Source organism: Calidris pugnax, unplaced genomic scaffold (genome assembly GCF_001431845.1).
Source record: "Calidris pugnax isolate Ruff unplaced genomic scaffold, ASM143184v1 scaffold102, whole genome shotgun sequence".
Lineage (NCBI taxonomy): Eukaryota > Metazoa > Chordata > Aves > Charadriiformes > Scolopacidae > Calidris > Calidris pugnax.
Window position 1 is genome coordinate 2005365 of NW_015090846.1, and position 22479 is coordinate 2027843.

Here is a 22479-nt window from a genome sequence, read left to right on the forward strand (position 1 = left end):
CCCCCCCCACCGGGGCCGCCCCTGCCCCCCGCGCTGTATTTGGTGCTTTTGAAAAACATAATGGGGACAAAAAACCCTAAATAGCCCCATAACTCAGGGTGCAACGTGATCCGGTACCAAGTGGATTTGAGGGATTCTAAAGTTTAGCGGTTTTTCTAAGAACCGCTTCAGCTGCAGGACTTGGATGATGCTTATTTCAGCACAATTTTAAGGAGAAATCCTTCTTGGCTTCCTACCTAAGCTGAGGGGCAGCAGGGACTGGTTTGTGCTTCAGGGGCGAATCTGACTTTTTACACTCCTTAGCACAGGGAGGTGGCAAGGCTGGGTGAATATCTTATTAAATAATAACTCTCGTTGCTGAGCTGAGTCTTTTATTCCAGAACAGTGCTGACAATGTGGAATAACTCGAGTTGCAATACTGAGTGCTTTACAGTTTGAAAGTTATGCCAAGTACCATTAAGTACACACTTGAGAAGTATGAAAACAGGCTCTTTGATTCAACAGACAAAAATTCAAAGTCAAAACTGTACAAATTCAGGCCAACAGTGAGGCTTACTCTTCAAGAGCAAGGTTAATTAGCCATTGGAACAGCATTGTTCCCAGGTGTTGTGACAGGGGATGTTCTGTTTCAAGTGGGGATTAGTTCTGGGAAAGTCATCCTAAAAAAAAAAAAAAGTTTTGCGTTTTAAAAGTTCTTTTTGTTATCTTTTAGGTTGGTCCAAAAAAGGAGGTAGCAGAATGTAAGGAAAAGTTTGCAAGTTCAGTGGATCCAACGGTTAGTCAGACTTTCATGCTTGATCGAGTATTCAATCCCGAAGGAAAGTCCTTGCCTCCGATGCGAGGATTCAAGTATTCCAGCTGGTCCCCCCTGGGCTGTGACGCCAACGGGAGGTGCCTCCTGGCAGCTTTAACCATGGACAATCGATTGACCATCCACGCCAACCTCAACAGGCTGCAGTGGGTGCAGCTGGTGGACCTGACCGAAATCTACGGGGAGCGTCTGTACGAAGCCAGTTACAAACTCTCTAAAGCTGACACTCCCAGGGGAGAACTAGGAGACTTCTCGGAATTCCAGCGGCGGCACAGCATGCAGACCCCGGTGCGCATGGAGTGGTCGGGCATCTGCACCACCCAGCAGGTTAAACACAACAACGAATGCCGGGATGTGGGTAGCGTGCTCCTGGCAGTACTCTTTGAAAACAGTAACATTGCAGTTTGGCAATTCCAGCTGCCATTTCTGGGTAAGGAATCGATTACTTCTTGCAATACCATAGAGTCCGGAATAAATTCCCCAAGTGTGTTGTCTTGGTGGGAATACGAACACAACAACCGAAAGATGAGTGGGCTCATTGTAGGGAGTGCTTTTGGACCGGTTAAGATCCTCCCTGTCAATCTAAAAGCAGTCAAAGGCTACTTCACGCTGAGACAACCCGTGGTCTTATGGCAAGAAATGGACCAGTTACCAGTGCACAGCATCAAGTGCATTCCTCTTTACCACCCCTACCAGAAATGCAGTTGTAGCTTAGTGGTGGCTGCAAGAGGAGCTTACGTGTTCTGGTGTCTCCTCTTGATATCCAAAGCGGGTCTGAACGTCCATAACTCCCACGTGACAGGGCTTCATTCTTTGCCAATCGTGTCTATGACTGCAGACAAGCAGAACGGCACGGTGTATACCTGCTCCAGTGATGGAAAGGTGAGGCAGCTCATTCCTATATTCACAGACGTTGCTTTAAAGTTTGAGCACCAGCTGATTAAGCTCTCGGAAGTGTTTGGCTCTGTCAGGACTCACGGAATAGCCGTTAGCCCCTGCGGCGCGTACTTAGCGGTTATTACGACAGAGGGAATGATTAACGGTCTCCACCCGGTTAACAAAAACTACCAAGTCCAGTTTGTAACCCTTAAGACTTTTGAGGAGGCAGCAGCGCAGCTCTTGGAGTCTTCTGTTCAGAACCTTTTCCGGCAAGTGGACTTGACAGACCTTGTACGCTGGAAAATTCTGAAGGATAAGCATATTCCTCAATTCTTACAGGAAGCACTGGATAAAAAGATTGAGAGCTGTGGCTCTACTTACTTCTGGCGGTTTAAGCTGTTTCTCCTGAGGATTTTGTACCAGTCCATGCAGAAAGCTCCCTCGGAGGTCATGTGGAGACCTTCACACGAGGATGCAAAAATCTTGGTATCAGATTCCCCTGGGATGGGCAGCACGGAGGATGATCAGGAGGAAGGGACTTCTAAACAAGCCAGCAAGCAGAGCCTATGTGACACGGGGAAAGGTATGGACATAGATGACACTGCAGATGATTCTCTTCCTCAGTCAAGTGACATAGGAGGCCGCGAGCCAATGGAAGAAAAGCTTCTTGAAGTACAGGCACAGATTGAGGCAGTAGAAATGCACTTGACACGAGAACACATGAAACGGGTGTTGGGAGAAGTTTATCTACACACCTGGATTACAGAGAACACCAGTATTCCCACCAGAGGAGTCTGTGACTTCTTAATGTCCGATGATGGCTATGATGACAGAACAGCACGAGTAAGTGCACCTCTCTGCTCCGGGCATTCCGTGGTACAAGTGACTTCTTTCTCCCCCTCCGTATCTGTCGTGAAAATACAGCTTTGGGGTGGGAAAGAGATGTATCATGTCATCCTTGCCAGTCAGCTTCTGTACCTGTAATCATGTCATCCTTGCCAGTCAGCTTCTGTAGAACATACAGCTTAAGTTGTCCTTCCTTAAAATTACAGAGTAGGAGCAGAGCATACAGCTTAGGTTGTCCTTCCTTAAAATTACAGAGTAGGAGGGAATGTAAATACAGATGTTGAGATTTGGATCAGGTACAATAAAGAATAAGTGAACTGTCTGGGCTTCTGCAGAACAAGGGAGAGGACCATGGTTATTCTGCTGCTGTTGGTGGCTTTAGAACATGTACTGATAGAGAGGGATGTTTGTTTTCACGGGTAAGTTTATTTAATCTATCTCCTCTACAAAACTAAACTTAGAAGGTATTTCCTCCAGTCAGCTATGTCTGCAATTCTAATTTTTAAAGTTGCAGTATCACTTGCTTGAAGTATTTATACTTGAAAGTATAGTGACTGTTCAGATGTTACATCGAGTTTGTCATTGCTCCATCAGCCTCCAGTGGAAGGGAATGTAAATACAGATGTTGAGATTTGGATCAGGTACAATAAAGAATAAGTGAACTGTCTGGGCTTCTGCAGAACAAGGGAGAGGACCATGGTTATTCTGCTGCTGTTGGTGGCTTTAGAACATGTACTGATAGAGAGGGATGTTTGTTTTCACGGGTAAGTTTATTTAATCTATCTCCTCTACAAAACTAAACTTAGAAGGTATTTCCTCCAGTCAGCTATGTCTGCAATTCTAATTTTTAAAGTTGCAGTATCACTTGCTTGAAGTATTTATACTTGAAAGTACAGGGACTGTTCAGGTGGTACATTGGGTTTGTCATTGCTCCATCAGCCTCCAGTGGAAAGATCAGTGACAGAAGTTCAGAAAGGGATTGTGTTTTTTGAGTTAAATCCAGTGATTCAGAACTTTGTGCAGGACTTTCAATTAACCAAGCTGAATGTCTTTTTTTTTATAACATGCATGGCCTGAACCTTCAGGCTTGCATGGTTGCATTTATTGTACTACAACAAATAAGCATAACTGAATGCTTGGCTGTGCCAGGAACTCTTCCCAAACTTGCAATACTCCCCACCAAAATACAAGTATAACTACGAGGACAGATCCTGACTGTTGCAATGTGTAGAGTAAGCATCTGTGTCAGGAAATAAGTGATCAGTGAATTTAGCACTGGGCAGTGAGGTTTCCTCAGTTTAGACATCAGCCAAAGGAAGCTTCGGTGGAACATGCCACCATCAGCCTCCCACCTCTTAGGACTTGATGACAAGAATGTCTCAGATGTCTCTGTACATCTTTGTATGAGCAGAGAACAGTTCTTTGCAGTACCCAAGCCCTTAAATCACTGGAACTCTAAAAATGAACATTTACATTGCATCCAGAAAGACAGGGAAGGAACACATTTTCATTCCTGATGTCGTGTGGTGTTCTCTCTGCTGGACTTACAGCCAAGCGGGCCACGCAGCGTGGCCATCAGGCATTCACTGGGAAACTATTCTGGCAGAACTGCTGTGTTTTTCTAGCACCCAATTACTATGAATTGAAGCTTTGAGAGGTTGCTTTTCTCTCTTGTAACAAGGTTCTTGTTTTTACAATGATTAAAAGCTGACTTCCAAATTCCATTTTATCTATTCAGTTTGCTGTCACATTTTAAAGGTCCTTGCATGTGTTTTATATCTATTGAAATGTTAAAGACAAATTTGATCACATAAATGTTCTACTATAAACATTGTGTATACTCTTAAGATGACTGCTGAAGACATGCATCCAGGTAATTTCTAAAGAGGAATTCTTTTTAGCACATCCACTGTGATAGGCATGAGAAGGTGAAAGCATTGCTCCAGGGGTCAGTGCCATCCTCTAAAGTGGTGTGAGACCAATTTCTTCAGTACTTCTTACATTTGCAAGTAGCTTAACATAACACCATTGCTCTTAAGTTCTGTATCCCTTTACTGTGGGACAGAAATCTTTAGGAGGTGACCACACAATGAGACTAAACTAATATTTTTCAATGTATTCTATTTCTTATGCTTTTATTTCTTTGAATTCGGTGAAGAGCATAAATCTTTGCATCCTGTATCATATCCTGAGAGAAGTTTCCCCCTCCCCATAGGCAGCTGTCTCACTGTAACCAACGCTGACTGCTCTGTGTTCCCAGGTGCTGATTGGGCATATCTTAAAGAAAATGAACAAACAGACTTTTCCAGAACACTGCAGCTTGTGTAAAGAGATCCTGCCATTCACCGACCGCAAACAGGCAGTCTGCTCCAATGGACACATTTGGCTCAGGTAATTGGTTCTTAAAAGAGTTTTTGCCCCCCTCTAGATAATTTAACCATCCTTAAATAGCTAACCTGACACACTTCCCAGAGTTGGAGTGAAAAGTCATGCAGTTAATTGTAATTTTTGCTGGCTGTTATCTGCCCTCTTCAATGAGAGAGAGAGGGCACAGGAGACTGGATTGGGCTTTCTTATCAATACACTTTTTAAAAATAAAATGCTTGTGATCATCTTTTTTCTTCAAGCAGGGGGAGGGTGGGGATGGGGAGAAAGTAGGTGAGGGAAAATCAAACACAAGTCATCCTTTGGAACAGCACATGAAGGAGGGTTTGTTCCAGCTACTTCAGCATTTGAAAACAAAGTAATTTAACAAAAAATGATTGGAAACAGCCACACTGAGAATTCAGACAAGTTCTGGAACATCTAGAAAAGGAAGTCTTCCAACATGAATATATCGGGTACGTGGTGATTGTCCCTGGAGACTGGCAAGTCAGTAAAAAAAAAAACCCAAACCTTTGCCTGGCAGGTATTATGTGGTAGTTTGGCTAAATAGCCTTAAAGACACCATAATTCCTCCCTTGGGCAGTAACCCTCAAGTTCTGCACCTCTTCTACTGTATGCTAAAATTTTTTGACCAACTTTTTTCAATGAAGTTTCACTTACTGAATTAATAATGTATTGATTTCCATGTTTAATGTGGCTCAGTACTGCCTGAGCTCTCAGGAAGCAAGGTCTGTTGGGAACAGAACCCAGCCTCCAGTCACAAACCAACAAAACCTCAAGCCTCTTGATAAAACTGCTTGTCCTTTCACAGGTGCTTTCTAACCTACCAGTCCTGCCAGAGTTTGGTGTACAGGAGGTGTTTGCTTCATGACAGCATCGCACGGCATCCAACCCCAGAAGGTAAACTCCTCCTCTGGCCAAAAGGGGCAGGATTATGTATTCTTAAATTTCATCTGCAAAAAGACTTGAATTCATTTCACTGAAGTTTTATCTGCAAAAAGACTTGAATTCATTTCACTGACTTTTCTCTTTTAGGCAGTTAACATGTGAAATACTAGTACTCTCCATTTCACAGTGTCCTGTTGTTGTCCATGCATTAGTGGAATATGTTAATTACAAAATAGTGACTGCAGAAATTAATTTATAAATACGACATTTTAATGAGAGCTGGGTAGACACATAATCTGTGCTGGGGCGCTACAACACTTCATTTATACTCAGGATGACTATATCAGCATCCCGTTCTGCAAGAGCAGAACTTTCTATTTCAGTGCAAGCTCTATTGATCCAGCACGGGTTAAGAAACAGTTGTCACCTTGCTGGCTTTGGTCCCAAACCTGCCACGAGTAAGTACATGATTCAGAGACAATAACAGCAGGCTGTGGGGCCAGTCAGCCTTTTGGCTTTGCATTTTTCAGAGTTTGAGGAAGGACAAGCTGTGCAAGAAAGTAGTTTTCTTCCCAACTGGTACACTTAAAAAAATCATGGTGTACTCTAACAGTTTGTCTCCTCTAGCAGTAGGTGATACTTTTCCTCTCCCCATAATACATGGGTATTTCCAGTCAGCACCAAGGATCAACTACAGAACTTAAACCTTTGTGGAGAGAGGCTGTAAACTTGATTTCCTTATATTGGAGAGGGACAAAAACAGGAACCAAGGACTGCGTTATGTGAAGGATCTAATTTCAGTTAAGGAAATGCAAAGACTGCATTTATGGCATGGTGATCCTTTAAATTTTTTTCCTATATAGCTATTTAGGTGAGTATCTAGTGGTATAGCATGGAGTGTTTCACCTTAATTTTTTCCCCTCCTGAAGTGGGACTTAAACTGGCATTGCTTGAAATTTCAAGACAGAAATGGACTTGGATTCCTCTGAACTCTCAGTTAATCCCGGAGGGGGAATATATAGACAAACTAAATAGTAATCCTAAAACAGTTTCTATCTCAGATGTCATTCCTGTGTTCATCTCTACCCAGAGTTTTAAACAACTTCTTTTCTTATTTGCAGATCCTGAATGGATCAAGAGGTTATTGCAAGGACCTTGCACATTCTGTGATTCTCCTGTGTTCTAGAGAAAAGCTACGTAAAGATTGAAAGTATTTTCTCTACTGCATAAGCTCCCTTCAGTCTCGAAGGACACAGAGCACAGGAAACACAGACTTTACTGGAGGGGGAAGACATTGTCCACAGCCCTGTAAATACAACATCGGAGGTTCCAGAAACTCCTTCAGTCCAGAGCCTGGTTCTCTGGAATTCCAGTATATCTGGAAGAGTGAGTTTGTAAAGCTGTTTGGAAATGCACCCCATTGAAGCATCAGCAGCTGGACATGCCTCCTTTTACTGAACAGGAACTGAAGTCTGAAGCACGTGCCATTCCCCAAAAGCTGGGACGGAAACAGCGGAGCTGCCTCTTGAATGGTCTTGGTGGGTAGAGAAGGCTTCAGCTCGTAGTGCTCTCTGTTGCTTTTTAACAAGCACTGGCACTTGCTGCAGAATATTAAACTATCAAAATAATTTGTGGTTCTAATTTCTTGCAGAGTGAAGCGTGTGCCAGTTACAGCCGTAGGAAAGAAATTGGCCGTTATGTTAGTTTCACTTAAAGTCTAGAAGAATAACTGCCTCTTAACTGTTAACAACAGTATTGCAGTCAGAAGGGTAATGCTGGCTGCCTGGGTCAAATACGGATCAGTAAGAATAATTTTAAAATGTAATAATTATTAAACTAATCGCAATTAGATTAAACACTAATATATATATATATATATATAATTTCCAATGCTCTTCAGTCGCTTGCCCCACTTTCTTTTTCTGAACTAAGTTCTAATCACTTCCTAGCTTTTGCCAGTGCACATGCCTTTGGTTTCACTTAACCCTCTACCACCAGGAATTGTGTTTTCCAGTGTAACTTGGTTACCAAACCATTACCAATTTACCTTAATCTCAACTGAAGTGAGAGTCTCCTTCATACAGTAATTGAGTTTTACAAAAGTGTGACACACAAGTAATCACTCCCAGCTGACAGTTTCTCTGTTCATAATAATGCAGTAAAAAAAACCCCACAAAACCCCCCAAAAAAACCCTGAAAACCCCACCACCCCCATGGCAAACGTGTCATGGGTAGTTCCCACAGGTGGTCATGGAGTCTGGTGAAGCTGTTCTTGTAGAACCCTGACTTTCTCATCAAGAGATTCATAAATACACCAATGATGTAGCATGGCTGAGCCCAGAAATTCATTCTGCCTTCTCACTGTCCTATCAGAAAAAAAACATCTTTCTGTCTCTGGCATCTGGTTCCTGTGGGGAGCAGGAGAACCCTTTTTGACTTCCTATGCAGTGTTAGAGGAATAATACCTCCAAAATGTGTATAGTTATTTGGTACAGTTTGTCTTGTTAACTTAAATCCATGTTGTCAAATAATCCAAAGTCTCTGTATTTACATTCTTCAGCCAGTCTGTACCAGTCTGGACACTGGGCTGTGGTGCCCTCTTTGTGACTCATGACACTTGTGGTGCGTGTGATGTCCTCTATTTGAGAAATCAAGGAGTTGTCCTGACAGCATCAGTCTCCAAGGATGCATGTGTGGATTGGTGCTTAAGTTCCCTTGATTCAATGACTATGCATATTTTCTTAACGTTTCTTCACCTTTAGTAGGAGCAGATTTTTTTCAGCAAATGTGAAAAGGAGTCAGCTCTCCTTCCCGTTCAGTGGTTCATGCATTAAGCATGATCGTGCTTGGAGAATAATATTAACATAGTAGACTAGAACGGCAGAAGCACATTCATCTGTAAAATAATTAGCCTTGTTTGTAAATACCCTTGGAAGCGATACCGTAATTGTATTAAAGAAATGTTTAGTTTTTTATTGCTGTGCATTGAAAATTGAAATGACTTCAGTGTGTCTGCAAAGAAAGAAAATGTAGATCGTGGTAGCATCAAGTAAAAAAAAGAGTAACCCCGACACCCAACGTGTGCGTAGTTTGGGGCCAGGTTCTGTACCTGGGGCAGCTTTTATCTTCTCCCTCCCAGTGGAGATGGGCTTTGGGAGGAACAGAACATCAGTTTCCAACATGAGTTGAAGAGAAGATTTATTTGTGGTGGTAGAGAAAACATTGCAAGTGGAAGCTGCAAGTCCCTGTCCGGGCAGTGCCGACCAGTTTGTGAGTAAATGTTAGATTCAGAAATTCACCTGACCACGGAAAAGGCAAGAGCTCTCCAGAACCACATGTAGAAGTGCTTTTAAAAGAAGTCAAAGAACATTTCTTTGGCTTAGAAACTATAATGATACCCTCATCTGCTGAAGTGTTCAAGTCTGGCTGACCAAAAGGTTCAGCTTGAGATCATTAGATTAACTCCTGGTGATTACTTCTAGCAGTTACCTTGAATTTCCCTGGATTGAGTTTTAATGCTTTAGAGACGTAGCAGCTCCAATACACCGAACGTTAACGGTTATTTTCCTTGTCTTTTAAGGCAGTAGATACTCAGTAAACCATTGCCAGTTTATTTAACCTGATTTATGGCTGCTGGGAGAATGGAATTTTAAAGCCAGTGATGCCGGCTTTGTCTGCATGCCAGTGGAGATCCTTTAGCACAAAGCTTTCACTTCTCACCCTGACCCATTCACAACAGGTAAAGAGCTATTGTGATTTTAATTTTTTTTTCTTTTTTTTAAACCATCACTGGTCCCTAAGTGTATTTTTAACTAGTGTAGCTTGAGTGGTACTGCACACCTCAGACCAGTAACATTTAACCCCTGATGCTGCTCTTACTGGACCTTTCTGCCCAGCTGACAGCCGAGATTTCCTGCAAGAACCCTGTTAGATCTGTCTGGGACCTGTGATTTGCAGTTTGGGAACGTGGAGGTTGGTCCCACTCCTGGTGGGTCCCGTAACAACCCCCAGGGCTGCAGCAGCCCCTGGGAAGTGTTATCCCTCACATTGTCCTGACCAAAGCCCTGCTTTCATCCCACACGGGCAAGGAGAGTGGGTGAGGAAGGTGTGAGCACCTGCTGCCAGGTCCTTGTTCTCCTCTGCCATTAACAGAGCTGCCTTCTCAAACTAACACATGCTCGAGCTCTCCAGTATTAAGGCCCAGTCTGTTTAGAGAAACCAAGTGTTGAAAGAATAAACCCCACAAAAATCAGAGGGTTGTTTTTTTCCTCACTAAGTTTTTGCCCTGAGTTTTGTGAGAGGTCTCAAACAAGTGAATAGTTGGAGGCTCTCCTCAGCTGCTTCTCCATTTGGTGGTAAATACCGTGGCTGTTGGTGGTGCCTCATCTCCAGAGGAAGAATTAACACCCCAGCAGAGAGACCTCATGCACTGCTTTTCCTTTCTTTTTTCTTTTAAAGGATTGTGGTATTTGCTGTTGCACCTGAGAATTAACAGCCAGAGATGCTGTGTTCTGTGTTGGGAGCCAATCTGTCATTGTCCTTCATAAGTAGCTTCTGATAGCATTTAAGATTTGCTACTGGTGCCCATAACAGGAGTTTATCCTCCTCCACTGGGATGAGGACATCCAGGCTAATCCAGGTTGGATGGATAAAGAAAACAGCTCTGTGCAGCTGCTTAGTGCCGTTGTTGGACCTAAGGTGAAAGTGTGGGGTTATGAGGACTCGGTCTTGGGTCTCCAAACTCCACCTCCTGCTCCGGAACTGGTGACAGTGGAACTCATGGCTGCCTTTTGCCCCATTCAGCTCTGGGTTGGGAACCTCATTATTCAGTCGTCCCTTCCTTCTGTATGTTCCCCCCATCCTGTTAATCCTATTTTATATTTCTAGAGGGGAAATATTCCAGTTGCTCATGCATACCTACAGGCAATAAATATTTCCCTGATTTTCTTAAATTTTCTCCTGACTAATGAATCATCAGTGGTTATGGGCAGCATAACACTCTTTACTCTTTCCTCATTAAGGGTTTCTTGTCATAAAAGAACCAAATGCAAACATTTATAGTCCTAGTTAAAGGCCAACAAATCACTCCTGTCCCGTTACGCCCTAAACTAACATTTACAGGAGACTTCTTTGTACGAGTTTAGTTTCTCAACTACAGAGCCTGCCCTCTACGACTGGCCGGGTCTGTGAAGCAGCGGCCAATTCGCAGGCACAACCCCTGGAGCCTCAGTTGCCACCTCCAGGTATGGCATCAGAGAGAGGAGGAAGAGGAAGAGAGCCCATCATCACTGAAGCTTTTGCTCTTTTGACAACAACTAAATTAACGTGCAAGAGACAGAGGCACGAGCACGGTGAGATGTGGCTGCAGAGAGAGGATCTTCAAGGGGCAGGATGGTGGCTGCTCCTCATCCTCTCTGCCTTCCTGGTGAGCTGGGGAGTGGTGAGACACTACCATGTGCCCACTTCCTACTGGTGATCGCCATCAGGTGCTTGGTGGCATTTTATAACCTAGTTCATGCTGCTCATTGAATTCTTTCTGGCACCTTCTAAGTGTGGAGTTAGCAGCAATCCAATGCTTAACAATAAAATAAACTTCACATTTTGTTATCGCAGAGCGCTGGGTCGTATTTTTGCAACTGGAAGTAAGGGCAATAGCAGTTTTAGCCTCAAAGCGCTGGTAGTCATGGCAAAAGTCAAATTTATGGTAAACATCTAATTGAAGTGGCAGAAGGTGTTTATGGGTTCTCAGTAAATAGAGGTGAAATGCTCAAAGCAGTGATAGATACCACCTCGGTCCTCATCTCCTCTCTGGTATTCCCTTTTGAAGCTTTCTGACCCAGGCCTGTAAACACACAGCTCATACTGCAGACTCCCATCGAAGTGGGGGGGTTTATTCTTTAACCAAAAGCCCAATGCTTAACAATATAATAAACTTCACGTTTTATTGCAGAGCACTGGGTCCTATTTTTGCAACTGGAAGTAAGGGCAATAGCATCCAATGCTTAACAATAAAATAAACTTCACATTTTGTTATCGCAGAGCGCTGGGTCGTATTTTTGCAACTGGAAGTAAGGGCAATAGCAGTTTTAGCCTCAAAGCGCTGGTAGTCATGGCAAAAGTCAAATTTATGGTAAACATCTAATTGAAGTGGCAGAAGGTGTTTATGGGTTCTCAGTAAATAGAGGTGAAATGCTCAAAGCAGTGATAGATACCACCTCGGTCCTCATCTCCTCTCTGGTATTCCCTTTTGAAGCTTTCTGACCCAGGCCTGTAAACACACAGCTCATACTGCAGACTCCCATCGAAGTGGGGGGGTTTATTCTTTAACCAAAACCGGTACAAATGGCCCCATGGAAATGGCTGCTGGTTTTACAGCTCTGCTGGCAAACACCAGGTGGGAAAGCTGCTTTCTTCCCCTCCGTGGAGGTAAACAAGGACAACCTGAGCCTGGCTCTGTTCATCTGGGGTCCCGTCCTGACGATCAAAGGTGCAGGAATCTGAACACAATGGGGTTGAGCCTTCTCTTGGAATTCCTGACACAGGATGGTTTTTCACAGCTTGCAGAGGGCAGCACGTGAGCACAGCAACACCCGCAGCTTCGCTTGGTGCCTCTAACACAGGAGTCTTGTCTATTTACTCTCACTGAAATTTCTGCCCTCACTAATCTTTGCTTGTGCTCGGTTCTAACTCACCCTTTTCACCGAAGATGTTCCCAGACCCTCAGTGTCAATTGGAATATTCTTATTCTGTCACTATTTTTGAAGGCTAACTCAGTTATTAGCACTCTTCACTCGGAAAACTGCGGCTCCTGCTGCTCTGTCATGATCCGGGCAGTGCCCTCAGGAGCGTCACAGCTGCCTGTGGATGATGTTGTCATTGTTGCAATGCAGCGGGTACAGGGGGCACTAATTAGCATTAATTACACTACAGTCTGGGGCAGGAAGTGGAGTAATTCCCTGCACTGTCCTAGGCTGTGGCCGGATCTACCCAAATGTGGACGTTTGGAGCACCTTCACCACAGGAGGAGGCGTGCACTGCAGACCTTAGAGGGCCTGGCGTTGTTCTTGTGGAGCACCGAACCAGGAGGTGAGCCCTGGCAAGGGAAAACCCAAGAGCCACCCAAAAGGGACTGTTCAAACGAGAGTTTAATTTAATTGCTCCGCTAATTGAGTCAATCTCTTCACGCTACTTGAATTCTGTTCTGGGGTGAGTGTTGTAGGTGGGCGACCGCACGGTCACCGGGCTGAACGAAAAGCCAAGTTGAGTTTTAATCTTCAGTTTGGGGATTTTTTTCCTTGGAGACTCCGTTCATGGGAGGGTCTGACAAAGTTGCTGTGAATATTGATGCTGTGTATATGGCACATTTTGTAAACGTGAAGAATGTTTTGTACACTGCCAGGGTAGCATTGTAATCCTGCTCCTTTTTTATTCTAAATAAATATATAAAGTACTTGTTTGTAATGTCTATATTTTAAGGGACTGAATTCCTGGGAGGGACAGAGGGTGCTAAGAGCTGAGACTGGCAAGAGCGAGCAGTGCAGTTAAACACTCAGTCCTTCAGCATAAAACTTCACATTTAAAAATAATAATAAAAAAAGCTTAATAATGAAAATCTTACTGTAGGCAATGTCACAGACACCGGTGCTAGAGGCTGGGAGAGACCTGGGCTCTGATAGCACCCTTCAGCCACACAACCCTTCTCCTCCCCAGCACAGGTTCAACCCCTCTTCTCCATGGCCTCACAAACTCCAGCTCCAGAAAACAATCACACTGAAGAACCAGCTTTCTCTGATGAAAGGGTCCTGATATCACCTTTTCTACCATAGAATCAAACAGTTTTGTTGCAGAAAAAGGAGAGTAACCCAGCAGAGCCTGCCTCTAGAGGGGAACAGACATTTTCTGTAGGATGTGTCCCAGGGCAAGAGTCACCTTTCAGGTTCAGTTTTGGCAGCTGTGACACAGATGAGCAGTTACAGGTTTTTAACCACCGTTTGCTCCTACTTCAGGTCAAACGAGCTCCAGCCACCCCTTGGGAAGCAGAACTGAGGCCCAGGAACCTGCCAATTCTCTCTGCTCTAAACCAAACTAAAGGACCTCTATGAACATCCCACTGGCCCTTCCTTCATCACAGTCCTGCAGCTTCTACTGCACCTTGTGAGCAGGTGGTGGCAAATCTGGCTACATTTAAAGTTTTGTGCTGGAACCTTATGGGGAAGGATGAGGAACCAAAGGAGAAGGCATCTTTCAAGAGCTACAGGGTGTCCCTGCAGAGGAGGCCCAGGAACCTGCCAATTCTCTCTGCTCTAAACCAAACTAAAGGACCTCTATGAACATCCCACTGGCCCTTCCTTCATCACAGTCCTGCAGCTTCTACTGCACCTTGTAAGCAGATGGTGGCAAATCTGGCTACATTTAAAGTTTCTGTGCTGGAACCCTTATGGGGAAGGATGAGGAACCAAAGGCATAGGCAGGGAGAGCTTTCAAGAGCTACAGGGTGTCCCTGCAGAGACAGTGTTGGGGGATCGGGGTGTTTAAGTGTCCTCCCCACCACAGCGCACCGAAGGATCCGGTGTTTGGAGCAGGTGGATGCAGAAGTTTGTGGAAGAGCTGGACAGACTCATCTTGCTGCTGAACTATGTAATTAACAGCATAACATATAGGGGATGGCACAACCTCCAGGCAGCCCTCTCTGCAAAGTGTCCTCGCAAAGCAGAGCGGTAAAAGATGGTCGTTTCAGCACCGGGCAAGCTGTGCAATAAGTAACGTCTGGTCCCCGCTGCGTTCTTACCACCTCCTCTTCACCTTGTTTTTCTCATTGCTCAACATTTGTTTTGCCAGAATAAGATGCTAATAAAATCAAGCAGTAGTTACCAAATTGCTTTTCAAGTGTTGCGTTCCAATTATAAAAGCCTAATTCCTCCTTCCACCCACTGAACCTTTTTGGTATTAACAGGCTTTACTATGCAAAGTGATGCAGGGGCTGTTTCGTTTACAGTAATTAAATGAATGTCAATTGTTTTAGTTGTTTCTGAGGGAGAGTTCTACACGAGTATTAGCATGTTCTGCTAACCCTTACGTTCTGCACTTCGGGCCTGAAGCAAACCCTTGGGGGTTGACCATTGACCTGAGACTCCGTACCCAGACATGCCAAGCGCATCTCAATGAGACCAGCTCTTTTTCTCAGTTTCTATGGAACCAGCCGAGCGGAACTAATATAGCACCCGCATATAGATGAAAGAATGAAGAGGAAAAAGGGGCTTTACAGCTAAATTAATTAAGCAGATGTACCTGTCTAATTAAAGATGCACTGTCCCTTTTGTACCCGAGCTGCAGTACAAACAGTATTTAAATACGCTCTCTATCCATTTCATCTATCAAAATATTTAGTAGGAACACTCAGATGAAGGTGATATTAGCAAGATGAGCTTCCCATGTATTATTAATAGAAGGGCTCCCAATTATGCATGAATGCTACAGCAGATCTTTATAGCCATAGCATAAAAAACAGCTGCCCAAGTAGGTTACCAAACAGCACATTTGTAACAGGTCGGACTGTTATAAATGCCCTCCCCCGGCTTGGCAGGAGGTTTGGGGCTGGGCCCTGGGACCTGCTGCTGCCTCAGCCCCACGCCACAAGCTGGGATTTCTCAGCACAAGAGGCACCGAGGACTCGGCTGGTGCCAGAGGATTTGGCTTTCTTAGATTTCAAAGATATTTATTCTGAGATTTTTAAAGCTGCCCTCAAGGCTGGAAAGCCCAATTCCCATTCACCAAACCCCCTAAAGATATTGAAAATTCTGACCTTAAACTCTACCCAAAATAATATGATATACTCATAGCCACCTGGATAACCAGGGTCCTCCCACCTGAATTTACTCTGCAGGAATGAGAAGGGAATTTGGCAAGTCTATCCCTACAGCCCTCCATCCAGACCTAGACACGCACGACCAAAGACAGCAACAAAGACCCAAACTTATTTACAGCAACAGGATCAGACAAGTCATCTAAAACCAAAAAGTTCCTGGAGGCCTGTCCTCTCTGAAAGGAGAAGGCAGGTGCCTCCTGCATCTTCCCAGACAGAGAGACTTCCAGGAGAAAGCTGAAGCCAAGGGGAATTCACTCATACACAAGGGAAAAACAGAGGGAGACATAATAGAGGCATCAACCTCAGTGCTCCACTCAATCACAACAAATCACGCCCCTTTCTCAAAAACATCAAGGATGTGCACATCCATAGTCAGAGCTAAAAGTGCTAACAGTGCTGTGCTTTTCATCAAGGATTTTCCAGTTAAGAAACACTTACCTGAGCGTTAACTGCAGCCAGATCCAGCCAGAGCAAAAAAAAAACAGGTCACCAGCCTGCCCAGCCACAGCCCAGTCAGGGCAGCCACAAGCTGGGAGCCTCTCTCCCTGAGGAAAACAGGATTTAGTAACTTATCTGCTCCTGCAGCTCGTTATGTCCTTAATTGGGGCCTGAAAGGGATGAACCTGCAACCAGTTTCTATGGCTCTGGATATTTTTTCCAGTTGATCTCAGTCATCCAGCCCAGCTGTGGGGTTGGACTGAGAACAGGGTGACTGTTTTGTCAGAACTTTTTAAACAATCTGAGTTAACAAGGGAGTGCAAACCTCTGCACCCTGGCCTCAAACTACTGTCTGGGGGATAAGTGTGCTGCAGAGAGAGCTGCAAACTTCCTTTTTGCATTTGCTTTTGTGTTTGCTTGCAGCAGAGCAGGACAGTGGGAGAGACAGGTAGTGCCCGTGGAGTTTTAGTGGAGGGCACTGAGGGAATGAAGGCACAAACATTGGCTTTATGGGTATTGCAAGGCAAAACTAATATTCACTGAATCAGAAAAGAAGATATTTGACTTGAGCACAGAAATTTCTCCAACTACAGTGCTTCACACCTTGGATCACAAAACAAAAACATGGTTAAGGCAAAACTAAAATTCACTGAATCAGAAAAAAGATATTTGACTTGAACACAGAAACTTCTCCAACTAGAGTGCTTCACACCTTGGATCACAAAACAAAAGCCAAAAAAAATTCCCATAAAACACAGGTTTTTTTACTCTCTCTGATTCACTCAGCCTTGGTGAGCTTCAAATTTAACAGAGCTTTGCTGACTGCCTGTTCACTGGTGACAACTGCCACTTGTGACTGGACTGCAAACATTATAGGGAAAAGTTCAAAATCAACTGTCCTGGAAATAATCCTTATCAATTATAAGCTTTTTAATTTTTTGCATGGAAGGGGCTTAATGATACAGCTCTCTATGAACTCAAAGATAACATGAGGGTCTTGGTCGGCATTGACATAAAAGGCGTCTTCATAAAAATCCTCCAGTTCCTTGACGTTCCTGTAATAGATTTCCACCTGCTTCTCGATATTTTCTTCTGTGTCTCTGGGGTGCTGCCTGAGACGGGCCTGGATCTTCGGTGTGGGGGCTGGTCGGAACGTCGCGTGGTATCTGGAGATGAGACACAAACACCACCCTTTCAGCTCAAGTTGAGGACACAGTGGCTATTTCCTAACATACTCCCTGCTTCTGCCGATTGCAGTTCCTTGGAAGTGCCTCTTTCTACTCTAGGTTGGGGTTTTTAAGACAATAAGTGGAAATTTCAGGGCAAGTGATCTGTCATTCCTGCTCTCAAGAATCCTGGATATTCAAAAGACAAGAGTTTCTCTTGAGGTGAGACAGAGAGAGTCCTGTGTTTATATACTTCACACAAAGTGTGGAGAAATCCCTATTATTTGCCGAATGCTCCAGTTTCAGAAGCCTTTCCAGATCTGTTCCAGACCTAATCCGAAGTTAACATGTTTTACTTGTAATCTTTGATTTCTATCTTAAAAAATGCATCAAAAAAAGCCTAACCTTAAACCTCAGCATCTGTTAAAAGTCTTTGCTGTGGTTTGCTGTTAATGCTGATGCTGGACATTAGTCAGGAAAATCCTGCCAAACTTTTAAGTGTTCTCTTTGCACTGAACCAGAGCCCAAACACAGCCCCGTGACCGGGCATTGCTGAAGAACCTTAACTTCAAATGTGTTTAAGGTTCTCAGACATTGAGGACTTTCCTGCTCAGATTCATAACTGCAGCAAAAGGGCTGGGATCCCCAACATTAACTTTTGAAAGTATTTCCTATTAGTGGGCATGTGGCTGAGCCTCCAGCAAAGGGCAGAACAGCAGCTGAAGCACAGTCCTTCCTCCACACAGTCTCCAAAGCACCACGAGCTCGAGCCTGGAAGACTCTTCCTCTTGATAAGCCACAAAATTAGAGTTAATATTGTTATTGCTAAGGCTCACTGGAAAAAGTTAAGAAGACACAAATATTCTACTTCAGTCTCTATTTCTGGGGCAGATACCAGGTAGAATATAATTGTTAACATATTTTTATAGTAGCTGAATCTAAAAAGAGGTTAATTCACTCTGATGTAGGTTTTGGTTATTTCTAGTTTTCTAATTTCCAAAATGCCAGAATTTGGCTTCCCTGTAGCAGTGTCACAGCCCAGCTCTGCCTGCCCAGAGACCTGCCACCAAACAGGATTCTGACAATGCTTCTGAGCTGCCCAAGGCTCCCAACAATCACTAAAAGCTCTTTTGCAGACATGTATTCAAATGTCCTGCCAGGGTAATTCTACTTCCGAGTAAATGTCTCCTGTGCCCTAACACAAAACCTTGTTTGTTCCTGTACAGCCAAATTTTTTGAAACTGTTGGGACAGAAGAAAAACTTAGGAGAGAAGTGGAGTCTCTGTGCCTGTGGCTCCAGCTGGGACAGGGATGTGGACCCAGAGTTCAATCCACATTAGGATTACTCAGAGCACAGCTGAAGGCCAACCCTCTTCGCCGCACTGCAGCCAGCGGGGCAGGTTTATCATAATGCTGAGGATTAGATACAGCATCTAAAACAATTCAATTCACAATGAATTTGGAAGGAATAAAACCCAGCGTTTGGAAGAAGGAAGCGTGTGAACTGGAGCAGATACTGAAAAGACTAATCCTAATGATAAGAAATGCAAAGATGTGTGAATGATTTGCTTCGTACTGTTCATTTCTTCTGAACAACCACAACACTTATTACAAAAACAGAGAGACCCGTTACAGCAAATCACTGTCGCTGTCACAAGTTAATGTCACACCTCGAGTGAGATGTCTGAATAATCGTGTACCACTTTGGGACAAATCCACTATTTATGGCCTTAATTTCTGAGGGTTGAGCATTTGTCTTTGATTCAATAGGATGCATTTAACCATTAGAAAAGTAAAATAGCGGTTTAAAATTTAAGTGTGGGGAATCATAAAAACAGAGCACAAGTGAAGTTGCAAATCCACACCAATTCCAGCAGGTATTTAGGGAGGGAGATACTTCATTATTACGTGTTCCCAGAAAAACAAGGATGGATCAGACAGTCATCCTGAAGGTCACTGGTGACATCAGGTGATGTGACTGCCGGTGAGACGAACTGCCACGATGGAGAACCCAATCTCAGGGTGACTCAAACAAGTTTGCTCTACTAAGCAGGAAATATATGAATATCTCAGAGCAGACAGAACCATCACAGGAGCTGGGGGAAGTAAAATGCAGCGAGTTTTCCATTTTCCCCAGCTGGGAAGCCTTCAAAATTCCCATGGGAATGTCTGAAAACCATCTGCATTTAGGCGAGATTTCAGACATCTTCCCTCAGCATTATTTTACCAACCAATTTAGTTACCATTAAAATGTCAGACCCGAGCTACTTGCTCCTGTAGATTTCGGGCTCCACAATTTTAAATACCCTATTCTGAGAAGAGGAGCTCTTCTGCTGCAGCAGGGAGATGGGTTGGTACTCGAGTAGCTATGAAAGTTTTAACTTTTCTCTTAAGGAATCCCTAAGCAAGAGTACAATATTCCTGAGTTTCCTTAGATTTCTATGAAGTCTACCTGGTGCTTTCATCTCCCTGGCAGTCTTGAAAAATGTTAAACATCAGACATGAGTGCTAACCTTTCCCCGGTGACGGGATCAATCCTCCGTTGAGACAGCCGTTCCATGATGGATTCATAGGGGAGATTAAAGAAAAATACCCTATGGAGAACACAACAATTAAGTGCATTAACATCCTGAGAACATCACTTGTGACCTTCAGAGCAAGTTAATCCTTACCCAAATGAAGAGCATACACAAATGTGGAAGTGACAGTACCACTCAAAACTGTAGCATCAGAAAACATTAGCGTATGCACAGGGCCTCTCTTCTCTGGTTCTTCTCCTCACATCAGCTTTAGTCTCCAAGCTTGTCGAGGCAGAAGCTCTTTGACACACGGTGTTTGTGGTGCTGTGTCACGGGGTTCAATGGACAGAACAGTGTGGACACCAGTGACCGAATTGCAGCCCGTCCCAGGCTCTGCCATAGCTCCCTCACAAGCCAGCAGTTACCTCTGAGCGTCCTCTGGATCCAGCTTCCCAACCCAACTAGCAAATACAACCACAATGACATTCTGCAAAAGGTAAATAAAAAATTGCTACTGTTCCTGTCAAGGACAGAAAATGAGCTTGTCTGCCAATATTATGCATTCCTCCCCAATAACAGCGCTGTGCCCATGGAAGGGGTTTCCCTCTTGCTGTTTTAGTCCAACTTCCACTTCTTCTGCCCTTGTCTCCCCACACAGCCCTGCAGTGTGAGTCCTCCTGTCTCCCACGCCTGCCCAGCATCCTTAAAAGCAGAATGAGTGATCAGACTTCATACATGCCACCTTGTGATGCTGACAATGCCCTGTCCCTTCTGTTAGCATTGCCCTGCAGAGAACAGTGCCAGGGCACAGAAGGCAGCTCCGTACGGCATAACCTGCTTGACAACCTGCTGAGACTGCTAAAGAGGAAATATTAATGCTTGATTTTAAGATCAAAATCTGCAATTCCCATTCAGTCTGAACACGACATAGTTGCTCAGCATCTTAAAAAGTCAGACTCTCAGTGTGGGTTCTGTGCTATGGAGAACTTTCCACCAGAGGATGGGGTGGGACTTGCCAACCTATTTCATCCAGGTTACACAAAAGCCCTGATCTGAATCGAGACAACAGAACCAGAAAACAATATACACCCCTCTCGACCCCAGTCATCTTACACTGCTGCATACAGAATGTTGTGCCCATCTCACATGGATGACTCCTTGGCATTTTGGTTCATTATAATGGTCCCATTAATTTTATATTCAAGTTCAAAAGCTCATCAGCAGCAAATTCTCGACAAACTGCTGAGAAGCAGCAGAGCTGTGAGTGCCCTGTCCCCAGCCACTGGAAGAGGCCACTGCAATAGGAGACTAAAGCAGATCTGGACAGAGATCCCATTCAATGACTAATTCAGAACACCATAAAAAATACAGCTCCCTTTGAAAACTTGAAAAGTTTATTATTGAAAATAAACTTTTACCAGCTGAGCACAGCCCTAAGGCTGTAAATACATTTTTCTTTTTAATACACCTTCTCCTGCTGCTGCCTTCAAGGCCAGGCTTCCTATTTGCGTTTTTGTCTGCCTCTCACAAAAGATACTGTATGCTTTAGACATTCACCAAAGGAACATTTTACACTGACTGGGTGGGATCAGACCAGATGAAAGGCTGAGCTTTACCTCGGCATGCACATAGCAGATTACTAGAATCCTTTGTAGGATTTAAAGTTATGAAAATCATCTCTCTTTTCAAATGTTTACAGATAATGACTTCTATTCACACTGTGGTAACAAAATAACAGCCAGAAATAAAACATTCAAGATCTCAGAGATTCCAAAGACAGGAAAAGAACAACAGTTTCAACACTCTTTTATCCCTTACACTCTTAACATTTTGTTTTTCTTTGTTTCTGTTGCCCAACAATGGCACAAAAATGTGATTGTCAGAACAGGTAACATCTGATGATATGTCTCAAGATGAATATTCTAGTAGAGAGGAACAACATTTATACAGTCATAATAATTGATACGGCTTCCTATTATATTCTGAAATAAACAAAACCACTAAAGGATTGTAACCTGGCATATCAAGAAAGCTTGTCGTAATTCATAGTTACTAACTCAAAAAGTATTATGGTATTTGAAACAGAAGAGCCTAAAAAACTCCACTTAAAAAGCTGCCAACAAAATGAACTCTGAAAGCCTTGTCTGAGATTCCCTTCTTTTTTACACAAGATGCTTCTTATTATCCAGTCTGGTGTCACCATTAAAGAAGAGTGTAGGGGGAAGATGTGGGAGACTACAGACATCCCTGCTAATATGGATTTTTTTTCCCCACACGCATTGTATAATGGTACACACAGAATGCACTCTACAACACCACAAACTCCAAACCCAATGGTCCCTCCAGCAGAAGGTGGGATGTCTTACCCTGCCACACCGTACATCTAGAGATAAGAGAAAACATCACTCCCTAGGGCTGTCAGTTTAAAATCGTTCAGAAGCAGGAGAAAAAGATGAAGGGGAAAACCACTGACAGAACTACCGTCTAGACTTAAAATACTTCCAATTAGAAAGCTTTATTATCATTTTGAAGGAGACACATACCCCACACAGTCTATTATGCAGCCCCAGGAGGCTTACTCACAGGAGTAAAGCCTATTTACATGTATGCACTCTCTGTGAAGTGTTAGCCTTGGGTATGTGATACATCTCCTTCGGCTCCTCAAGGCATTTCTGAGCAACA

The 22479-nt window shown here is 43.8% G+C and overlaps 2 protein-coding genes across 11 annotated transcripts in view; one reads left to right on the plus strand and one right to left on the minus strand.

The window, feature by feature from the left end:
* Positions 1-716: 716 nt before the first annotated feature.
* On the plus strand, positions 717-13259 carry GTF3C4 (general transcription factor IIIC subunit 4). 5 transcript variants are annotated; one of them, XM_014942972.1, is made up of 5 exons: positions 717-2533; positions 4797-4927; positions 5733-5821; positions 6931-9548; positions 12780-13259. In XM_014942972.1, the coding sequence occupies exons 1-4, from the start codon at positions 791-793 to the stop codon at positions 6993-6995; spliced, it is 2028 nt and encodes a 675-aa protein (XP_014798458.1). In that variant the 5' UTR covers positions 717-790; the 3' UTR covers positions 6996-9548; positions 12780-13259. The 5 variants fall into 5 exon arrangements, with proteins under 5 accessions (XP_014798458.1, XP_014798462.1, XP_014798459.1 ...); XM_014942976.1 differs by having other exon boundaries at positions 6931-7347; XM_014942973.1 differs by lacking the exon at positions 12780-13259 and having other exon boundaries at positions 6931-7611; positions 9390-11683.
* Positions 13260-16811: 3552 nt separating this feature from the next.
* Positions 16812-22479, minus strand: part of AK8 (adenylate kinase 8) — an 81640-nt gene continuing 75972 nt past the window's right edge. For all 6 annotated transcript variants that reach the window (XM_014942878.1, XM_014942876.1, XM_014942881.1 and 3 more), the window contains 2 exons: positions 19792-19872; positions 16812-17278 (listed from right to left, as the gene is read on the minus strand). In XM_014942878.1, the coding sequence (XP_014798364.1) occupies positions 17032-17278; positions 19792-19872 (328 nt within the window). In that variant the 3' untranslated portion in view covers positions 16812-17031. The remainder of the gene's footprint in view (positions 17279-19791; positions 19873-22479) is intronic.

Coding starts and splice junctions, on each gene's coding strand:
- GTF3C4 (XM_014942972.1), top strand. CDS start 791: ATGCTTGATCGAGTATTCAATCCCGAAGGAAAGTCCTTGCCTCCGATG. Junction 2,534..4,796: donor ATGATGACAGAACAGCACGA/GTAAGTGCACCT, acceptor CTGTGTTCCCAG/GTGCTGATTGGGCATATCTT. Junction 4,928..5,732: donor AATGGACACATTTGGCTCAG/GTAATTGGTTCT, acceptor GTCCTTTCACAG/GTGCTTTCTAACCTACCAGT.